Source organism: Rhinolophus hipposideros, assembly GCF_964194185.1.
Source record: "Rhinolophus hipposideros genome assembly, chromosome: 8".
Lineage (NCBI taxonomy): Eukaryota > Metazoa > Chordata > Mammalia > Chiroptera > Rhinolophidae > Rhinolophus > Rhinolophus hipposideros.
The window spans coordinates 61,191,852-61,207,693 of NC_138054.1; the positions used below are offsets into that span (position 1 = coordinate 61,191,852).

General features: G+C 45.2%; 1 protein-coding gene across 3 annotated transcripts in view; it reads left to right on the top strand.

Annotated features, from left to right (window-relative positions):
- Positions 1–15,842, top strand: part of AGBL4 (AGBL carboxypeptidase 4) — a 1,079,895-nt gene that overhangs the window by 941,382 nt on the left and 122,671 nt on the right. For all 3 annotated transcript variants that reach the window (XM_081055075.1, XM_081055074.1, XM_081055076.1), the window contains one exon: positions 14,134–14,223. In XM_081055075.1, coding sequence (XP_080911201.1) covers positions 14,134–14,223 — 90 coding nt within the window. The remainder of the gene's footprint in view (positions 1–14,133; positions 14,224–15,842) is intronic.

The window sequence follows — 15,842 nt, forward strand, 5'->3', positions numbered from 1 at the left end:
CTGGTTGGATCCTGGCACAGCTGCTCGCCACCTGTGGGGTCTGGACGATGGTGGTCAGAACACCTGCCCTCCGGGAGGCTGCCAGGAGAGACGGAGGTCTGATATGTAACACGCCCCCTGGCGCCGGCACAGATCAGATGCTGAGCTGCAGTGATTTCCCTTTCTCTTCTCCCACCCTCCCAGGAACCCGGTTCTGCATCCTGGCATGCGAGTATTTGGGCCCCTCTATGTCCGTGATTACAAAGATATCAATCCTCCTCCTTCATCCTTTGAAAAATGTCTATTCTTTTTCTCCTCATGCGTGTGGCTTCCATTTCCATTATAAATTCCATCTGTTTGCTCTAAGCTTTGTGAGTTCCAGGAGATGTGACACCTCTGTTATCTCAGTACCTCTTTTCCTGTTCCTAGGAAGGGACTGTGTCTGTGAGAAATTATCTGCTTGATGTGTGTATGCTTTTTTTGTCTACTCCCACCCCCAACCCCGTGCCTTCTCCTTATTGTCATGACCAATGTCATCTAATCAGAGCCATCCCAAGCCTGCTCCCGGCACCTCCAAACCTCCTGGATCATGGTATTTTAGACTTAGAGGGGCCTGAGAGCCCACCCAGCCCTACCCCTCCTACTACTGATGGTGTAGTGAGAAGACCAAGACCCAGAGAACAGAGGGCATGCCCAAGCTCATGCTGGACCAGTTCTCAATTGTGACTGCACATTTGAAGAAAAATTTGCTCGAGCCCCTCCCCAGAACCTTGGTTAGGGTGGGAAGGGGTGGATTTGGGCACTAGGATTTCTAGAAAGCTCCCCAGGTAGTTCTAATATGAAGCTGGGTCTGAGAACCAGAGAAGCTGGGTCTGAGAATGTTTCTTGCCAGTTTTTCACCCTCACATATCTGGAAAAAAGTATCAAATCACTATCCATAGGAGATGGTTTCTGAGGGGGAATGGACCTGTCACAAGGGAGGGCCCCAAGATGAGACAGGGAGCATGTGAAGGTTATTATTAATCAGTACTTATTTTGTTTAACAAACATGTATTTATATAAGATTTGCTAGGTGCCAGACACTGTTCTAAGTGCCTTACAAATACTAACTCATTTACTCTCCAGAGCATGAATATGAGATAGTCCACTATGATCCCCATTTTATAGATGAGAAGACTGAGGCACAGAGAGGTCAAGTAGCTTGCCCAGGGTCACATACCCAGAGAGCGATGGAGTCACTGCTCTGGTGCCCGAGTCCCTGCTTATAACCATCGTGCTAGACCACCTGTGCAGTTCTCAGTCCTCATGTGTGCGTCTGACAGCATCTTCAGTTCCCAGGGACTTCCTAGATGAGAGAGGTCTGCCAGCAGGGAGGAACTCAAGGCTTCTGAAATCAATAATCCCAGAGGCTAGCTTTGTGGAGAACCCATGACTTACAAACCTTTCCTCACTTAGTGTCTGGTGAAACCGTGGCTCAGCAACTTACCTCAGTCACACAACTCCAGTCCCATGTGCCCTAGGTATAGTTCAAGGCAGAATCTGTATAAAGAGTCCAGGTTTATCCTAGAAGCCTTGTTTTAGGAGCATACAACACGCTCTATAAAAAACACCCTCTGGAAATAAGTTTTTATAAATTAAGTTTTTATCATTTAGTCTATTCAAGAAAGACTCCATTCCATGCAAGTCACGAAGCCACGAAAACAGTAGGGATATATAATTTTCTAACTCAGGTTAACAGGGGTTTATTTCTTCCTTTAACTGGCTGCAGAAATATCAATTATGGAAATAGATGCAAAGAGTCAGCTCTTTGCTCGTGCCCCACACTGCAGAGCTCACCTTCCCTCATGCAGACTGGGGCCCACCAAGAGGCCTTCCTGCTCCGATGGACAGCCTGGCTAATGGGATATTGACAGCCTGCCCAGTGGGACACGAAAGCTCCTTTTACCGAGAACGCGGCGAATCCAATTTTCAAGTAGCATGCCTAGGGCTGTGTTAGCGGCCTGCCGTGGGCTCTGCTCCATGCTGTTGGCTGCCTGCCATGTGCCCAGGGACTATGCTGTGGTCCAGAATGTAGTGTGCAGGGTGGAGACATTATCCTAGAACGGATCACGTTTCTGACCTAACAAGTGAAAATGCAATTCACTGTGACTCTTGGTCAAGACCCTTTTTCTCTTGGCGCCTTGGCTGTAAAATGGAAGAGATAAATGAGACCATACTCAGCTCTCATTGTCTCTGTTCTGTGACCACCTGTGTGACATCAGACAGCATCCTTAACATCTCTGATCATTATGGTGGTAGAAACAGCCTCAGTGGAAAAAACAAAACAGGAATTACTACAGGGACAGTGGACAACTGAGGCTGGTTGCTTGTTCATCTCCTTACAGAGGTGTATGTTTTTAAAGCCATTCTCAAGGACTGCCACCTACCTGCCAGGTGGCTTCCTTGCAGAGATCATATCTTTTTGACACAGTCCTTTTGTTTCGGCCCCATTGATTCACCAGCTCTGACACAACTGTTTTGATATGGGGACATTTTGACACAGCTAACAAAACAAACCATTACACCTTCAGCTTTTTAGAAAACAATACCAAATAATGTGCCAAGGAGACATTTCAGGCTGCCTCCCCTCAGCCCAGAATTTCCTCCATTCCTGATCTCCACTTCTGGCAAAGGGGCTGGGGAGGTGGTGACAGACAGATGGGGCTGGGCTCAGGGGTGGGCTCCAGGTCAAGGTTGGTGATGAGGGAGGCAGGGGAAGGGATTGGTGGGAGTGAAAGACGGTGAAGATCAGACATGCGTGGGCACGGGGCTGCGGTGGGTTCTGTTTCACACAGTACCTGGTAATTTTCAAAAGCAATTTTACTTTTAGATGCAACCATTTCAAAACTCTTGCATCAAAACAACCATGTCAAAATGTCCTTCTCTGTCTCAAACAAAGGGAAAAAAAAATGCCAAAAAGAGATGAACAAGACAGGGCTTCTGCCCTCAAGATACTCCGAGTCACCAGAGGGGAAAGGCAGAGACTGAAAAAGAAACAAATTACTATTATACCACTGGGCAATTGCTGTAATAACATAAGGGGCTGGAAGGGAAGAGAGCAGAGGGGGCCTGACTCTGCTTGGGAGTGGGGAAGGCTTTCCCAGAGAACGGGATGACTAGCAGCTCAAGGAATGTTTGTTGAATGACTAAAGAATAGCAAACATTAATTGAGGGTTCGTCATGTGACAAGCACTGCTATTAGTGCTTTATTTTAGTTCATGTTGTCCTCACAACTACCAATAATGTGAGTATTATTGTTATTCCCATTTTATGGATGAGGAGGCTGAGGCATCCAGAGATCCAGTGACTTCCCCAAGACCCCACAGCTAGTCAGTGGCTGAATCAGAGCTGGAAATCAGGCAGCGACACCGAAGGGCCTGCTCGTGCCCTTAGGTACAGCTAAGGGGGAGGCCCCCAGGGGGCAATACAAATCACTGGAGGGATGGAATTCATGTTCCTCAGCTGCTGGTTGCTTTGGCCCCTCACGTTTTCTCTGGGAGGGAATGGAACCTCACAGGCTTTAATACGCATCAGACTGGGGTCCACTCTGTCCTCGCAGTTTACGGGCTATACGACCGTGGACAACTTGCTGACCATAACCACTTCTTTAGTCTTGTTCCTTTGCCCCTCCCCAGCACACATCACTCAATACCTGCAAGTGCATAAATATACAGTCAGCATGTGTATCTGCCAGGTGCCACGTTAGACCTGGGCCCACAGCAATTAATAAGACAACACTCCAGTCGCCATGGAGCCACTGCTCTCATGGGAAGAGACCTGAGGGGTAAGGAGCCAGCCCCACAGGACCCCAGGGGGGCCTCCAGGCAGAGGGCAGAGAAACTAGAAGGAACCATGTGTGAGGAGGCAGGATGAGCAGGAGAGAGAGGGCTAAGAGGGGAGGATGGGGAGTGAGCAGGGGACAAGCAGGCCAGGGGAAGCAGTCCGGAATCGCTTCCGCTGCAGGGGGACGCCACTGTTGGACTGGAAGCAGGAGAGGGATCACGGTACCTGAGAAGGATAACAGGGCACAGGAGAGGCAGAGGCTGCTGGAGTGGTTCAGCCAACACGTGATGGGGGGTTGGACGTGGGCAGTGGTAACAGCACCATCTCCCTACTGAGCACCAAAGTACCTCACGAACTGTAAAGTCACGGGTGCGTGGGAGTTCATAATAATTACTCTTACTTCCCATCATCACTGACCCTTCCTTGCTTTCCTTGGCAAGTGCCTTTCCATAGTCTGGTGAGGCGTGGGTTGGTTCATTTTCTTCAATCTTCAACCCCAGAACAATCCAGCTCCCCCGACTGCTCCGAAGATGTTGTGGAGAGAGAGAGAGAGAGAGACAGAGAGAGAGAGAGAGAGAGAGAGAGAGAGAGAGAGAGAGAGAGAGAGAGAGAGATTATTCTCTTTAACAGAAATACTTTTCCTTCATTAAATGAAATCTCCAAAGCCCAGTAGCATTTTCGGTGCTTATATAAAGATGCCAATGGGGATTTGAGATTGAAAGTGGTATTTTTGTACAAGTCAATGAAGATCTCAATAGGAAAGAAAGAACACTCTTCAAATCTAAATTCCTCCAGCATAGGGGAAGACTGATCTTGGGCTCAGGGCCTAGATCGCGTTACTCCCAGCCCTACCAGGAAACTTCCTGAAGCACTTTGAGCACTCATAAATATTGGCTCTGTGTCTGGGGAAATTGTATTAATAGTGTCTTTCCAAGACTGCAAACCATTCAACTTGAATTTCTGTTTGCACCACAACTCTCATAACTTTGTACATAAACTCAAGAATTTGTAGGAGTTTGAGTCAGAGCAGAGGCGTGCTTAGCCTGCAGACCATGTACGCATAGAAAGACATCTTTTATCAGGTACAGCCAGCTAGGGAATAAACTTTGTCCCTTGGAGGTGTCAGAAGAAAGACTGGACTCAGGAAATAGAAAGACTGTATTCAAATTCCAGCTGTCACTTTTGTTAGCTGAGTTCGGTTGGCCTGGGCCATGTACTTAACCTCAGATTTCCAATCTATAATATGAGGAAAACAAAATAGTTCTCACCGAGCCTGGTGAGATCGGGATCGTAATGTGTGAAAAGTACTTGGCACACAGTAACTGCTCAAAACCTGTTTCTCTTAAAGCACTGCTCACCTGACTGTTGTATTATAACCCACTAGAATCACTAAGGTTATAGCCATTATTCTGGTTACCTACCTGTTGCTAAGTAGTAACCTCCCCTACCCCCAAATTTAGTACTTACAATGACAATCGTCTTGTATTTTGCAGAGAATCTGCAGTCTGACAGCTCCTCTCTGCTCCGTGCTGTTTGGGCCTTCAGCTGGGGTGACTCCAACAGCTTATTTTACAGATGGGAAAACAGAGACAAGAGCAGGCACAAGGGAGGGGTCCCTCTCGAGCTACATAGCAAGTTAAGGAGCAGACCTTTTGGGAACGCCACCACTATGACAGGTCCTGTGAGGGAAGGAAGACACTGTAAGGCAGGATCTTAAAAACAAACAACAACAAAAACTAGAAGGCACTAACTGTTGAGTTGGTAAGACCCCCAGAGGGCAGTCAAACCACTGGAGGTATTGAGTTTATATTCCTCAACAGCTGGTTGCTTTGGCCCCTCAGTGACAGGCTTTGCCATGAGACAGGGACTCTCTCCTCTCACAGGGTTGTTGCAGGCTGTGCCTAGCAGCTAGCAGATGCTCAATAAGCCACATCTATTCAAAGAAGGATTAGTTCTCTGTCTGCCTCCCAGCACCCCAATGCCTGCCCCACCAGCCCCCATTGCCGGGAAGGCAGGAGAGGGCTCTCATTGTGACTAGCAGGCAGGCTGAACTCTCCCCTTTCACTGTGGAAAAATCCATTACCGAGAAGTCATTTGTCAAAGCCAACTGTTTAGCTGCTTTAATTTACATATTTATCAAGTTTGATTAGAATGTATTGTCTTCGACTTGCATCCCAGCTTTCACCTCTTCTCGCCCTCTTTTTCTGGGGAAACCGTTTTTGTTGTCCTTGTTGCAAAAGGGCATGGCATAATTCAATTTGCATTTGCTAATAAGCCTGCAACGGAACTTGGTGAGGAATTTCTGGAGGCTGAGGGAGAGGACTTCAAAAGGCACAGCACATGTTAGGGAAAGCCTGGGCGCTGGGTTCTAGCCTGATACACTCCTTCAACCAAAGGGCAGCGAGGACTCTACAAGTACTCCACGAGTATTAATTGAGCACCTTCTGTGTGGAAGGCACAGGGAACACAAGTTGGGGAAAAGATAGGCAAAGTCATGGCTCTAGTGTTGTTTAGAGTCTAGTGACCTCCTTTTCTGCATCTGGAAGAAAAGGCAGTTGGACCAAGGGACCTGTAAGCTACCATTTTTAAATACATACCATTTTGCATACCTCAGGTCTGTGCACTGACCTGAGGTGTTATTTAATTCTTACACAACCCCCATGAGGTTGATATCATTATTCTCATTTTGTACATGAAGAAATGAACACTCTCAGAGCTCAAGGTCATGCGTATCAGGACTTGGATTTAACTCTCATTCTGTCTGAATCCAGAATTCAAGTTTGTAACCACAAAGCCAGGCTTGGTCTTTCTTCTCCACTAGTCTTTGAGTGTCTGGATGGCAGGGACGGTGTCTGATTCCTTTCTATGTCCTCAGGGACCAGCCCAAAGTTTGGCATATGGTTACTGGTAGGAAATGGGTATTGCATTGAACTAAAACAGAAAGTCCTTCATCCATGGTGTCTCTTAGGCCTCAGACCTGCCCTGCTCTCTTCAGCTGCCTCAGCAAAGGCTAGTGTAGCAGACACTGTGTGCACTGCCTAGATCCCCCTTCAGGACCAAGCCCCGCAGTTCCCAGGATTGTTGGTGGCTGGCAACTCACAGCTGAGTTCCTCCCTGGAAATTGCACTCAGCCCAAGGAAGCAGCCGCACCTGAGGTTATCACCCCTGCCCTGGGGGCAGCCCACATCCAGTACCCAGTCAATGCAGGACACAGAGCCAGCCCCACTGCCTCCTGAAGGGCTCTCCTGGACCAAAGCTTCCCCACAGGATTGATTTAAGTCACTGTTGAGACTGTCTCCATCTGGCTTAACGCGCACCTCTCACAGGGGTTCCTGAAAGCAGTCTCCATTTAAGCTTCCGAGCTGATCTCAAATCTCCCAGTCTGTGTCCAGGAAACCCAACCTCAGCTCCTACTCTGAACAGGCAGCTCTAGTTCCGATTTTCTGCAGGTGCTTGAAGGTGCTGGGATCAACTTAGATCTTGGCAGGGAGAGCCCTCCTGCCATCAGCCTATCCCCAGAAGACTGCCTGCTACCTGCTCTCAGGCCTAGATTGCCAGCCCTATAGGAGGGAGACTATAAACTGCTGAGCCCAGCAGGGGTAGCCTATCTGAGGAGGGGAGGCTCTGCTCTGCTCTTCTCCTGTGACTGTCAAAGTGAGTGACAAGGGCGACTGGCCCTAGCCCTTTTGGTTTTCCTTCCTTCCTTGGCAGGCATCTACAAGGCACTTCCCAGGCCTCAGCCTGCATGGCCCTTGCCTGAGGCAGCCCAGTGTCCTGAGAGGAGGACGCTTGGACTTTGGAACTGTATGCCCTGCATTCCTGAGCTCTATGCCCCGGCTGAACACTCCCTAGCTGTGTGGCCTGGGGCAAATCACTTATCCTTTCTGGGCGGCTCCCCTCATCTCCACAGTGATGTGTTCTGCTCCATGACCCCACAGGTTTTGCAGTTTTGATGGCCGCTATGGGTCTCCTGTAAGTCAGAGGCCTCCTTACTTCTTTCTAAAGCCAAACTAGTGGTGCTAATATGTAGATACATGAAGGGTACCAGAGAGGTTCTTTTTCCCAAAGGCTTAAAATTCCAGAACTAATGCTTCATTTTGCTGCCATGAACATATATGCCTTTCAATGGTAATAATCCCTGTTCTCTTCTCCCATCTCATCCTTGGTAGAACATTCGATCCCTAACCCTGAAGCATGAATGAGTCTGCCACTTAGATACGAGATTTTAGGCCATGGGAGATCTGAACCTAGGTGAGGGAGGGAGACGCAGAGGGCAGCAGGGCTGGGGAGCGGGGCCTCTGAAAACAAACTTTGCAGATATGAGTGTTTTCTCAAAGAGAGCAGGTGCTGGGGCATTGGGCAGAACAGGGTTGCGGCTTTTGTTCCTGCCTGAGCGAGGCAGCACATGATTTACAATCGAATGAGGGGTCCGTTCAGAGGAGGGTGAGGGCACTGTGGTTTAGAGCTATCTGGAAAGGCTTTTTGGAGGAGTTGGGGCAAAGATATAAAATCTAAGAAATTGAAGGTTTGCTTGGGAAGATAGTGACAAGGCCGGTCCGAACAAATCAAGTAGAATATTCTTATAGGAGACTGGTCCCCAAGCAGGGGCTACTTTGCCTCAGAGGAGAGGTGGGACATTTAGTCACATCTGAAGCTATTTTTGCCCTTCATAACTGGGAGGAGGGGTGCACCTGGCATGTAGCACATAGAAGCAAGAGAAACTGCTAAACGTCCTCAGTGCCCAGAACGGCACCGCCACACAGACAGTTACCTGACTCTAAATATCCCTAGTGCTGAGAAACCCTATTCCTGTGGCTTGTTGCTCAATAAATGGGGCAGGGACTTAAAGTCTCTCATTTAAGATTTATCTGATGAGCTGGGGATTATTATTCTTATTTTACAGGGAACTGAGGCTCAGAATGTGTAATTTTTCTAAGGCTTCACAGCCAGTAATCTCTAGGGCCTGGATATGAGTCCTGATCCATCTGCAGGCTTTCCGTTTGATCCCCTCAGGGTAGAAGAAACCCAGGGACCAGTGTCCTGTTCAGTGTCCCACAGCCAGCTCCCCCTTCCTGTTGGTTGCACCCTCAGTCCCCTTAGCTGAGCCAGCCTGGATGTCTGTGCTTTCAAGTCTCATCTCTACTCCAACACATTCACTGGTTCCCCACTGCCCCCAAGAAAGCTCTACTGAGGCCTCCTAAACTTACATTTTCTCTTAAAATTATATGCAAGAAATTTTGCATCTTGAGTATGTTCTCGCTATAATTCACAGCTGCTGATCCCTCTTTCTCGTCAGTATCAACTACAGAGTGATATCCTTAGGTTACCTTCCACATGACAAATTTTGTAAGGGAACCTGCAGAATTATTGTGCTGATGAAATCAGACACAGTGCAACATTATATGAACGCCAAGATGGGCCAAGGACAAGTCCTGGATGAGTGTTAGTTTCCTCCAAGGCCCTTCTCAGCAGAGGCAGATATGAGCAGAGTCTGGAAGGCTGAGTAGGAGTAAACCCGACAGACAAGATAGGGGCTGGCATTCCAGGCAGAGAGAAAAGCACACGCCCACACGTGCAGGTACAGGAGACCATGTTTATGGAGCTGCCAAGCATTAGCTGAGGCAGGGGTCTGTGAAAGGGGGTGGAGAGGTGAGTGCCCACCAGATACCAGAGAGGAGGGATGTTAGGAGCAGGGGGCGGGACTTGCCCAGAGGACCGCAGGTTGCTGCAGCAGGGTTATAAGCAGAGGGAGTGGTACGCTACCATTTGCATTTTAGACATTCCACTTTGGAGCCAGGTAGAGGATGGACTGGCAAGGATGGTGCCAATACAGGGAGACCAGTGACAAGGCTATTCTAGTCCTGAGCGAGCCCTCGAGCAGATAGCAGCTAACAATGCTGTTATTGCTACCAGGATCTCTTTTTCTCCAGCTGAGTAGCGGTGTGGACCTGTTTGGGCCCTGGGGACTGCAACTGGTCTGGTTTAGAAACCAATATGATGTTTGACTTTGTGATGCCTTCAGGGGCCATGAAGGCAAGAAAACGAAAAAGGCTTAGATGTAAAAAATCACGTAATCACGTAATCATGCCTCACTCTCCATGACAAGTTATTGTCAGGAGAGATAGGGCAACAAAACCAATAATATAAATGTCTTGGAGATTTTTGCTCTCGGGGGCCTCTTGGCATCTTCTAATACCTTCACCAACCACAGGTCCACTGATAAGTGACCAGGTCATTTGAGGCTCTTCCTCTTGGCACCAAGGTTGTGGCTCTCGTCCTCACTCAGGCTGCCATCAGGAGGTAAGATGCCAACTTTAAGTTTTATGCATCAACTAGGGGAAGTGTAGTTATCTCCAGGGGGATCAATTAGTTATCTACTGCTACCTGACAGGCTTTTCTAGAATCCATCTTAAAGCAACAAACATTTATTATCTCTCAGTTTCTTTGGGTCAGGAATGTGGGAGCAGCTTACCTGGGGGGGTTTGGCTCAGGGTCTCTCATGAGGTTGCAGTAAGCTGTCAGCCAGGGCCTTCGTCATCTGGAACTAGAGGGTCCCCTTCCAAACTCACTCATGTGGTTCGGGCTGGCCTCGGTTCCTCTTGGCTGTTATTTGCATTCTTCAGTTCCTCACCAGGTGGGTCTCTCCACAGGCTACCTGAGTGCCCTCATGTTTTGGCAGCTGGATTCTGAGAGAAAGAGAAAGAGAGAGACACACACAGAGAGAGAGAGAGAGACAGAGAGAGACAGAGAGACAGAGAGAGAATTCACATGGAAACCAGTCTCTTTATAGCCTAATCTCAAAAGTGATGTACCAACACTTCTAGAGTATTCTTTTTGTTAGAGCACGTCTCTCTCAGTCTAGCCCACACTGAAGGGGTGGGGAGTTCAGCTCCACCTCTTGAAGGGAGGAGATGAAGAAAGAATTTGTGGATATATTTTTTAAACAACCATGTGGACCCTATTTAATCTCCAGGAGATAATATGACATAGTGGTTAAGAGCATACATTTGAGATTCATAAAGACCTAGGTTTAATCCTGGCTCGCACATTTGCTACTTATACATATTTAGACAAGCCATTTAACCTTTCTGGATCTCAATTTTCTAATGTATGAAATAGGGGGTAAGAATAGTAGCTATTTCACTGGGTTGCTGTGAAAATTAAATAAGATCATATATATATAGTGCATGGCACAGAGTAAATACTGAATAAACATTTAACTGCTACTGTAACTGGATAGTATTATCATCCTCCTTTGCAAGAGGCAGAATTGTGTAGAGGTTAACACAGGTCGCGGAGTCAGACGGCATGTAGAGGTTTAGGCTCTGCCAGTCACTAGCTGGGAGGGCTAGGGCGTGTCACTTAATGTCTCCTACCCTTGCTTTTCTGTGAAATGAAGATAATAATAGCTAGTGCCTGCCCACTGAATAGGTGTTTAACAAATATTTTACGAATAGGACATAGTGGATGATAGAGGGATATAACGACCATGTGTGTATGTGTGTTGGGGTATTCCACAAGCACATTTAACGTCAAACACCTTCTGGGAACTGGGGAGCCTGGTACGGCTGTACTGGTTCCACTTGAATGTACCTTTGTACCCTTGACTGACTCCATCCATGAGTCTCCAGGTTTACCATCCCTTATGGGTTGTTCTTGGTCTCATAGTTCAGCTTCTTCTCCACACTGGCTTTGTTCAAGCATACTTCCTTCATCCTCCCTGCTGCTTCCAGCAAGAATATGTTTAATTGGCTTTGCACAAGTCTGGGGATTCGGTGACAGAAAAAGGGGGGGGGGGTCCCATGTCACACCACCTCAGAGCTACAACATTACCTTAAATTGATTTTGCAAACGAAAGCTAAAAGCTAAGCAAAGGCAACCCATCCATTTAGCCTAAAGATGATTATAATGCTCTTTTACAGCCTCCTAAATGACAAAGCAGTTTGTTACCTGCCTGCATCAACATTTGCTTATATTAGCACCCGGAATGCTCGATTTTTATTAGCCCCACGTTATCATTTTATGAAGACGCAGGGGCTCAGTAAAATTAGTGTGCAAATAGAAAGCCCATTTTGCATTTTCCTGTGGTCAGCAGAAACGTTGAATGCAATTGAGTTGCTACTGGGTCAGAGGAGACAACCACAAAGGTAGGCTTCGCAGTGGGCCCTGGTACAGCCATTCATCATTTCTGGGCTGCTGAGATAGATGGCATCGATGGTAGACAGTGTTTTTCAAAAAGGTTTGGTGGCATTTTTTTTAAATGAAAAAGCAATGTAAATACTATGACAATAGTTCGACTTCCATCAGCAATAAGGGATGACACCAAATTCTTTTGTGTATGTTATAGATGGAAATACAGTGGATGTAGAATCTTATATTGTTGATAGGATCCAGGAGACAGGATGGTGAAAGGGGTACTGGGACTTGATTCGACCACTGCTGGCTGCATGACCTTGGGCATGTCCCTTCCGCCTGTGAGCCTCAGTTCCCTCACCTGTAAAATGGGGTTAATGTTGTCCACCTCACAGAGGCATGATGAAATGTAAATAAGATAAAATGTGTCTAAATTTCTTTGTAAACCATGACCTATATGAGTGTTTTTTATATATTAATTCAACAGCCAGTTCTTGAGTACCTACTCCATGCAGGGTCCTGGGAAAGACATTAAATATATGCGGTGAAAGTCTCAGTTTCTCACTTGAAAGTCACAGCTTTATTCAGTCTGGGAAACATTCAGGTCTCTATGTTCTCTTTTAAACCATAACTTCTTCGTAAAAGGTGAAGCTCGTCTCTCTCCCTTTGTTCCTAATGGCGCCTAACATACAGCTGAGCACACAGTGAGTTCTCAGAAACATATTGACTCCATTTACATCTTGCTGCCTTTCAGAGACCTATTATTAGGGAAGTAGTAACCTCAGCCTCTACTGATCACCCCAATAGACCAAGCAAGTTCCAAGCCCTTAGAACCAGGCTTAATAAACTTTTTTTGTTGTTGTTTAGTCTTTGATATTAGTGTATCAAAAGTGGGGATCATGAATCACATTCAAAATAACCTGAAATCCTATTCATCATTTCTAACTGTCCTCTCTCTCCAGATCATCCTCGCTCATAGATGGATTACTGTAATTCACCTTCTCTCAATGTTCATTTCTGAATTCACTTCAGGTCTTTGTTCTGCGTCAATCAGTGTTTTCTCTGCCCATGGCCAAGTACCCTCATCCTGCCCCTCCTTTCTGGGAATGTCACTCTTGGTTATAGCTTTTGTCTAACAATATCTTTGCACAGTAGCTATATTCTATTATAAAAGTAAGACTTTGGTAACGGCAGCAAGAGCTTGGGCTCTGATTTTGGGTCATATTTTCCTACTTCTTTGCATGTCTAATAATTATTATTGGATGCTGGATTTTGTGAATTACATATTGTTGAATCTCTGGATTTTGTTGTCTTCCTTTAAAGAGAGTTGGGCTTTATATAGCAGTCAGTTAAGTTTCTTTTGTTCAGTTTGATCCTCTTGAGATGTTTAAACTTTGTTAGGCTAGAGTAGTTTAGCCCCACCACTAAGGCATGGCCCTTCTGGGTTCCCCACTGAGTGCCCTGAATGATGATGAGTGAAGGAATTCAAACGGTGGAAATTCAAATGATTCCTAGTCCTGTGTGAGCCCTGAGAACTGTGCAGGCCACAGCTCCCTGGCCATTTCTTCCTTCTCCCACCACTTATTATATGTGTGCTCTTGAACAAGATATATAACCTCTCTGAGACTCCGTCTCTGCCTCTCTAAAAAGGAGTATTAATGTACATGTTTCTGTAAGGAGTATAAATAATGTGTATAATGTGGCTGACACCAAAGGAGCTAATAAATGACAGCTGCTACTATTACTAATATAAATACTAGCTTCTTTACTCTATCATTGACTAAATATTTACTGTGTACTGGGCAATATGTAAGCTTGTTTAGTATTACAACACCCCTAGCAGTAGACAGTATTATCCACATTTATAGATCAGCAAATTAAAACTCAGAATGTATACACAACTTGACTAGGGTCATAGCCAGTGGATCTGGGATTTAATTTCACTCATGACCTATTAAGATGACTATAATAGTAATATGGTCAGTTGCACCGAGAAATGGGATATAGTCTCTTAATATTGAGTAACCAGGGACGTAATTAATTAGTCAGCAGTGACTGGGCCTAAATAGTCTAACCCAATGATTTAAGAGAGAAATGTGAAGCACCCAACCCATTCCCTGCCCCCGAGTCCCATATACCAACCGCTAGTCTCAGCTTTCCCCACCCTCCTAAGAAACCTTCTTTCATTTTATCTTACAGACAATCTTCGGGAAGGGGCAGAGCAGAAGGTGATATTCATCACAGGACGAGTCCACCCAGGGGAAACACCCTCTTCATTTGTGTGCCAAGGTGAGTTGCAGGATCTCATGGGCACCCTGTGCTTATCCCTCACATCCAACTGGGGCACTGTGATGGGCTCTGGGACAGTGTGTAACATAATCATGATCTTGGGCGGGAATTTCCTTCACTTCTAAAGAGATTACGCTTGATCTCCACTAGGATTTATTTTCACTAGATATTGACTACATGTATGGATGGATGAATGGATAAAGGACTGGATGGATGTGTAAATGAATAGGTCAGCCGGATGAAGTCCTCTTACATGTGCTATGTTGAAGATGAGCCATACAGAGTCACCTACACTCTCTAGCTTTGTTTTACTTGCTTCCAGTGGTTTATAACAATAACATATCTGGCCCCGGGCCAATGTACATGTTGGTAGAAGGACAGGCCGTGAGCTGCAGAAGTAATGACCAAAAATTATCTTACACTCATTTATTCAATCATTCACTTAACAACTTTTGAAATACCTACCATGAGCAAAGAAGCATGGTTGGTATCAGACAACCAGAGGTAAATATGACATAATTTCTCTTCTCGAATATATCTCTGTATAATTACATTTTATTTATTATTAAATATTTAATTTATATAAAATATATTTAATTAATCAGCAATATATAATGAATACATGCATGCATATATGTACCAGTCAGCAATATAAATATATTCAATAAATAATATATAAATATTAAGTTGGTGCAAAAGTAATTGTGGTTTTCGCAGTTATTTTTAACCTTTTAAACTGCAATGACTTTTGCATCAACTTAATAATAATTTAACGAATGCTCAATTTAAGAAACAGAATATTGTCCATTTCTTTAAAGTCCTTTGTTCTCATTTTTACCTTCCCTCTGACACAAACAACCATTAGCTTGAATTTAATGTGTCTTTTTTAACAGTTTTACTATACATGTAGGTATTCTTAACCAATGTATTTTTTAGCTTTGCATGGTTTTTAACTTTATAAAAATGGTATTATTCTACATGCATTGATGCTTGTTTTCACCCAATGCCCAGGTTGGTGAAATTAGTTGTAGTTCACTTGTTTCTACTCCATGTTTGTCTGTACCTCAACTTACCCATCTATTCTCCTGAAGATAGACAATTAAGTTGTTTGCAGTGTTTACAAATCCTCTTATACATGTCACCTTGTGCACATGTGGAAAGTTTTTTCTAGGGTTTTTAACCATGGACTATAACTGCTGGGTCATAAAATGGGTGCGTGTTCACTTTACTAGGTGTTTTCACTGCCACAAGGGATGTATAAGAGTTCCTACCCTCCCACAATCTTGCCAGTACTTTTGCCTTTTTCAATTGTCTCGTGGGTGTATAATATATGAAATACATAATACTATGTATGTGCCAAGCACTGTTCTAAGTACTTGACGTACTTTATTTTAATGATTTATTTTTATAATTTGATTTAATTTAATCGCATTAGTTTTTCAATGTCATAGGAACTAATATTAACGCTATTTTTACATAGGAGAAAACTGCAGTTTGGAGAAGTTAAGTCATTTATCTCATTTTAGTCTCAAAATGACTAGGAGGTCAAAGAGATATGAAAAAAAAACAGGTTATATAACGTGAGGGAGGTAGCGTGCTGCCATGGAAATATCTGGTGA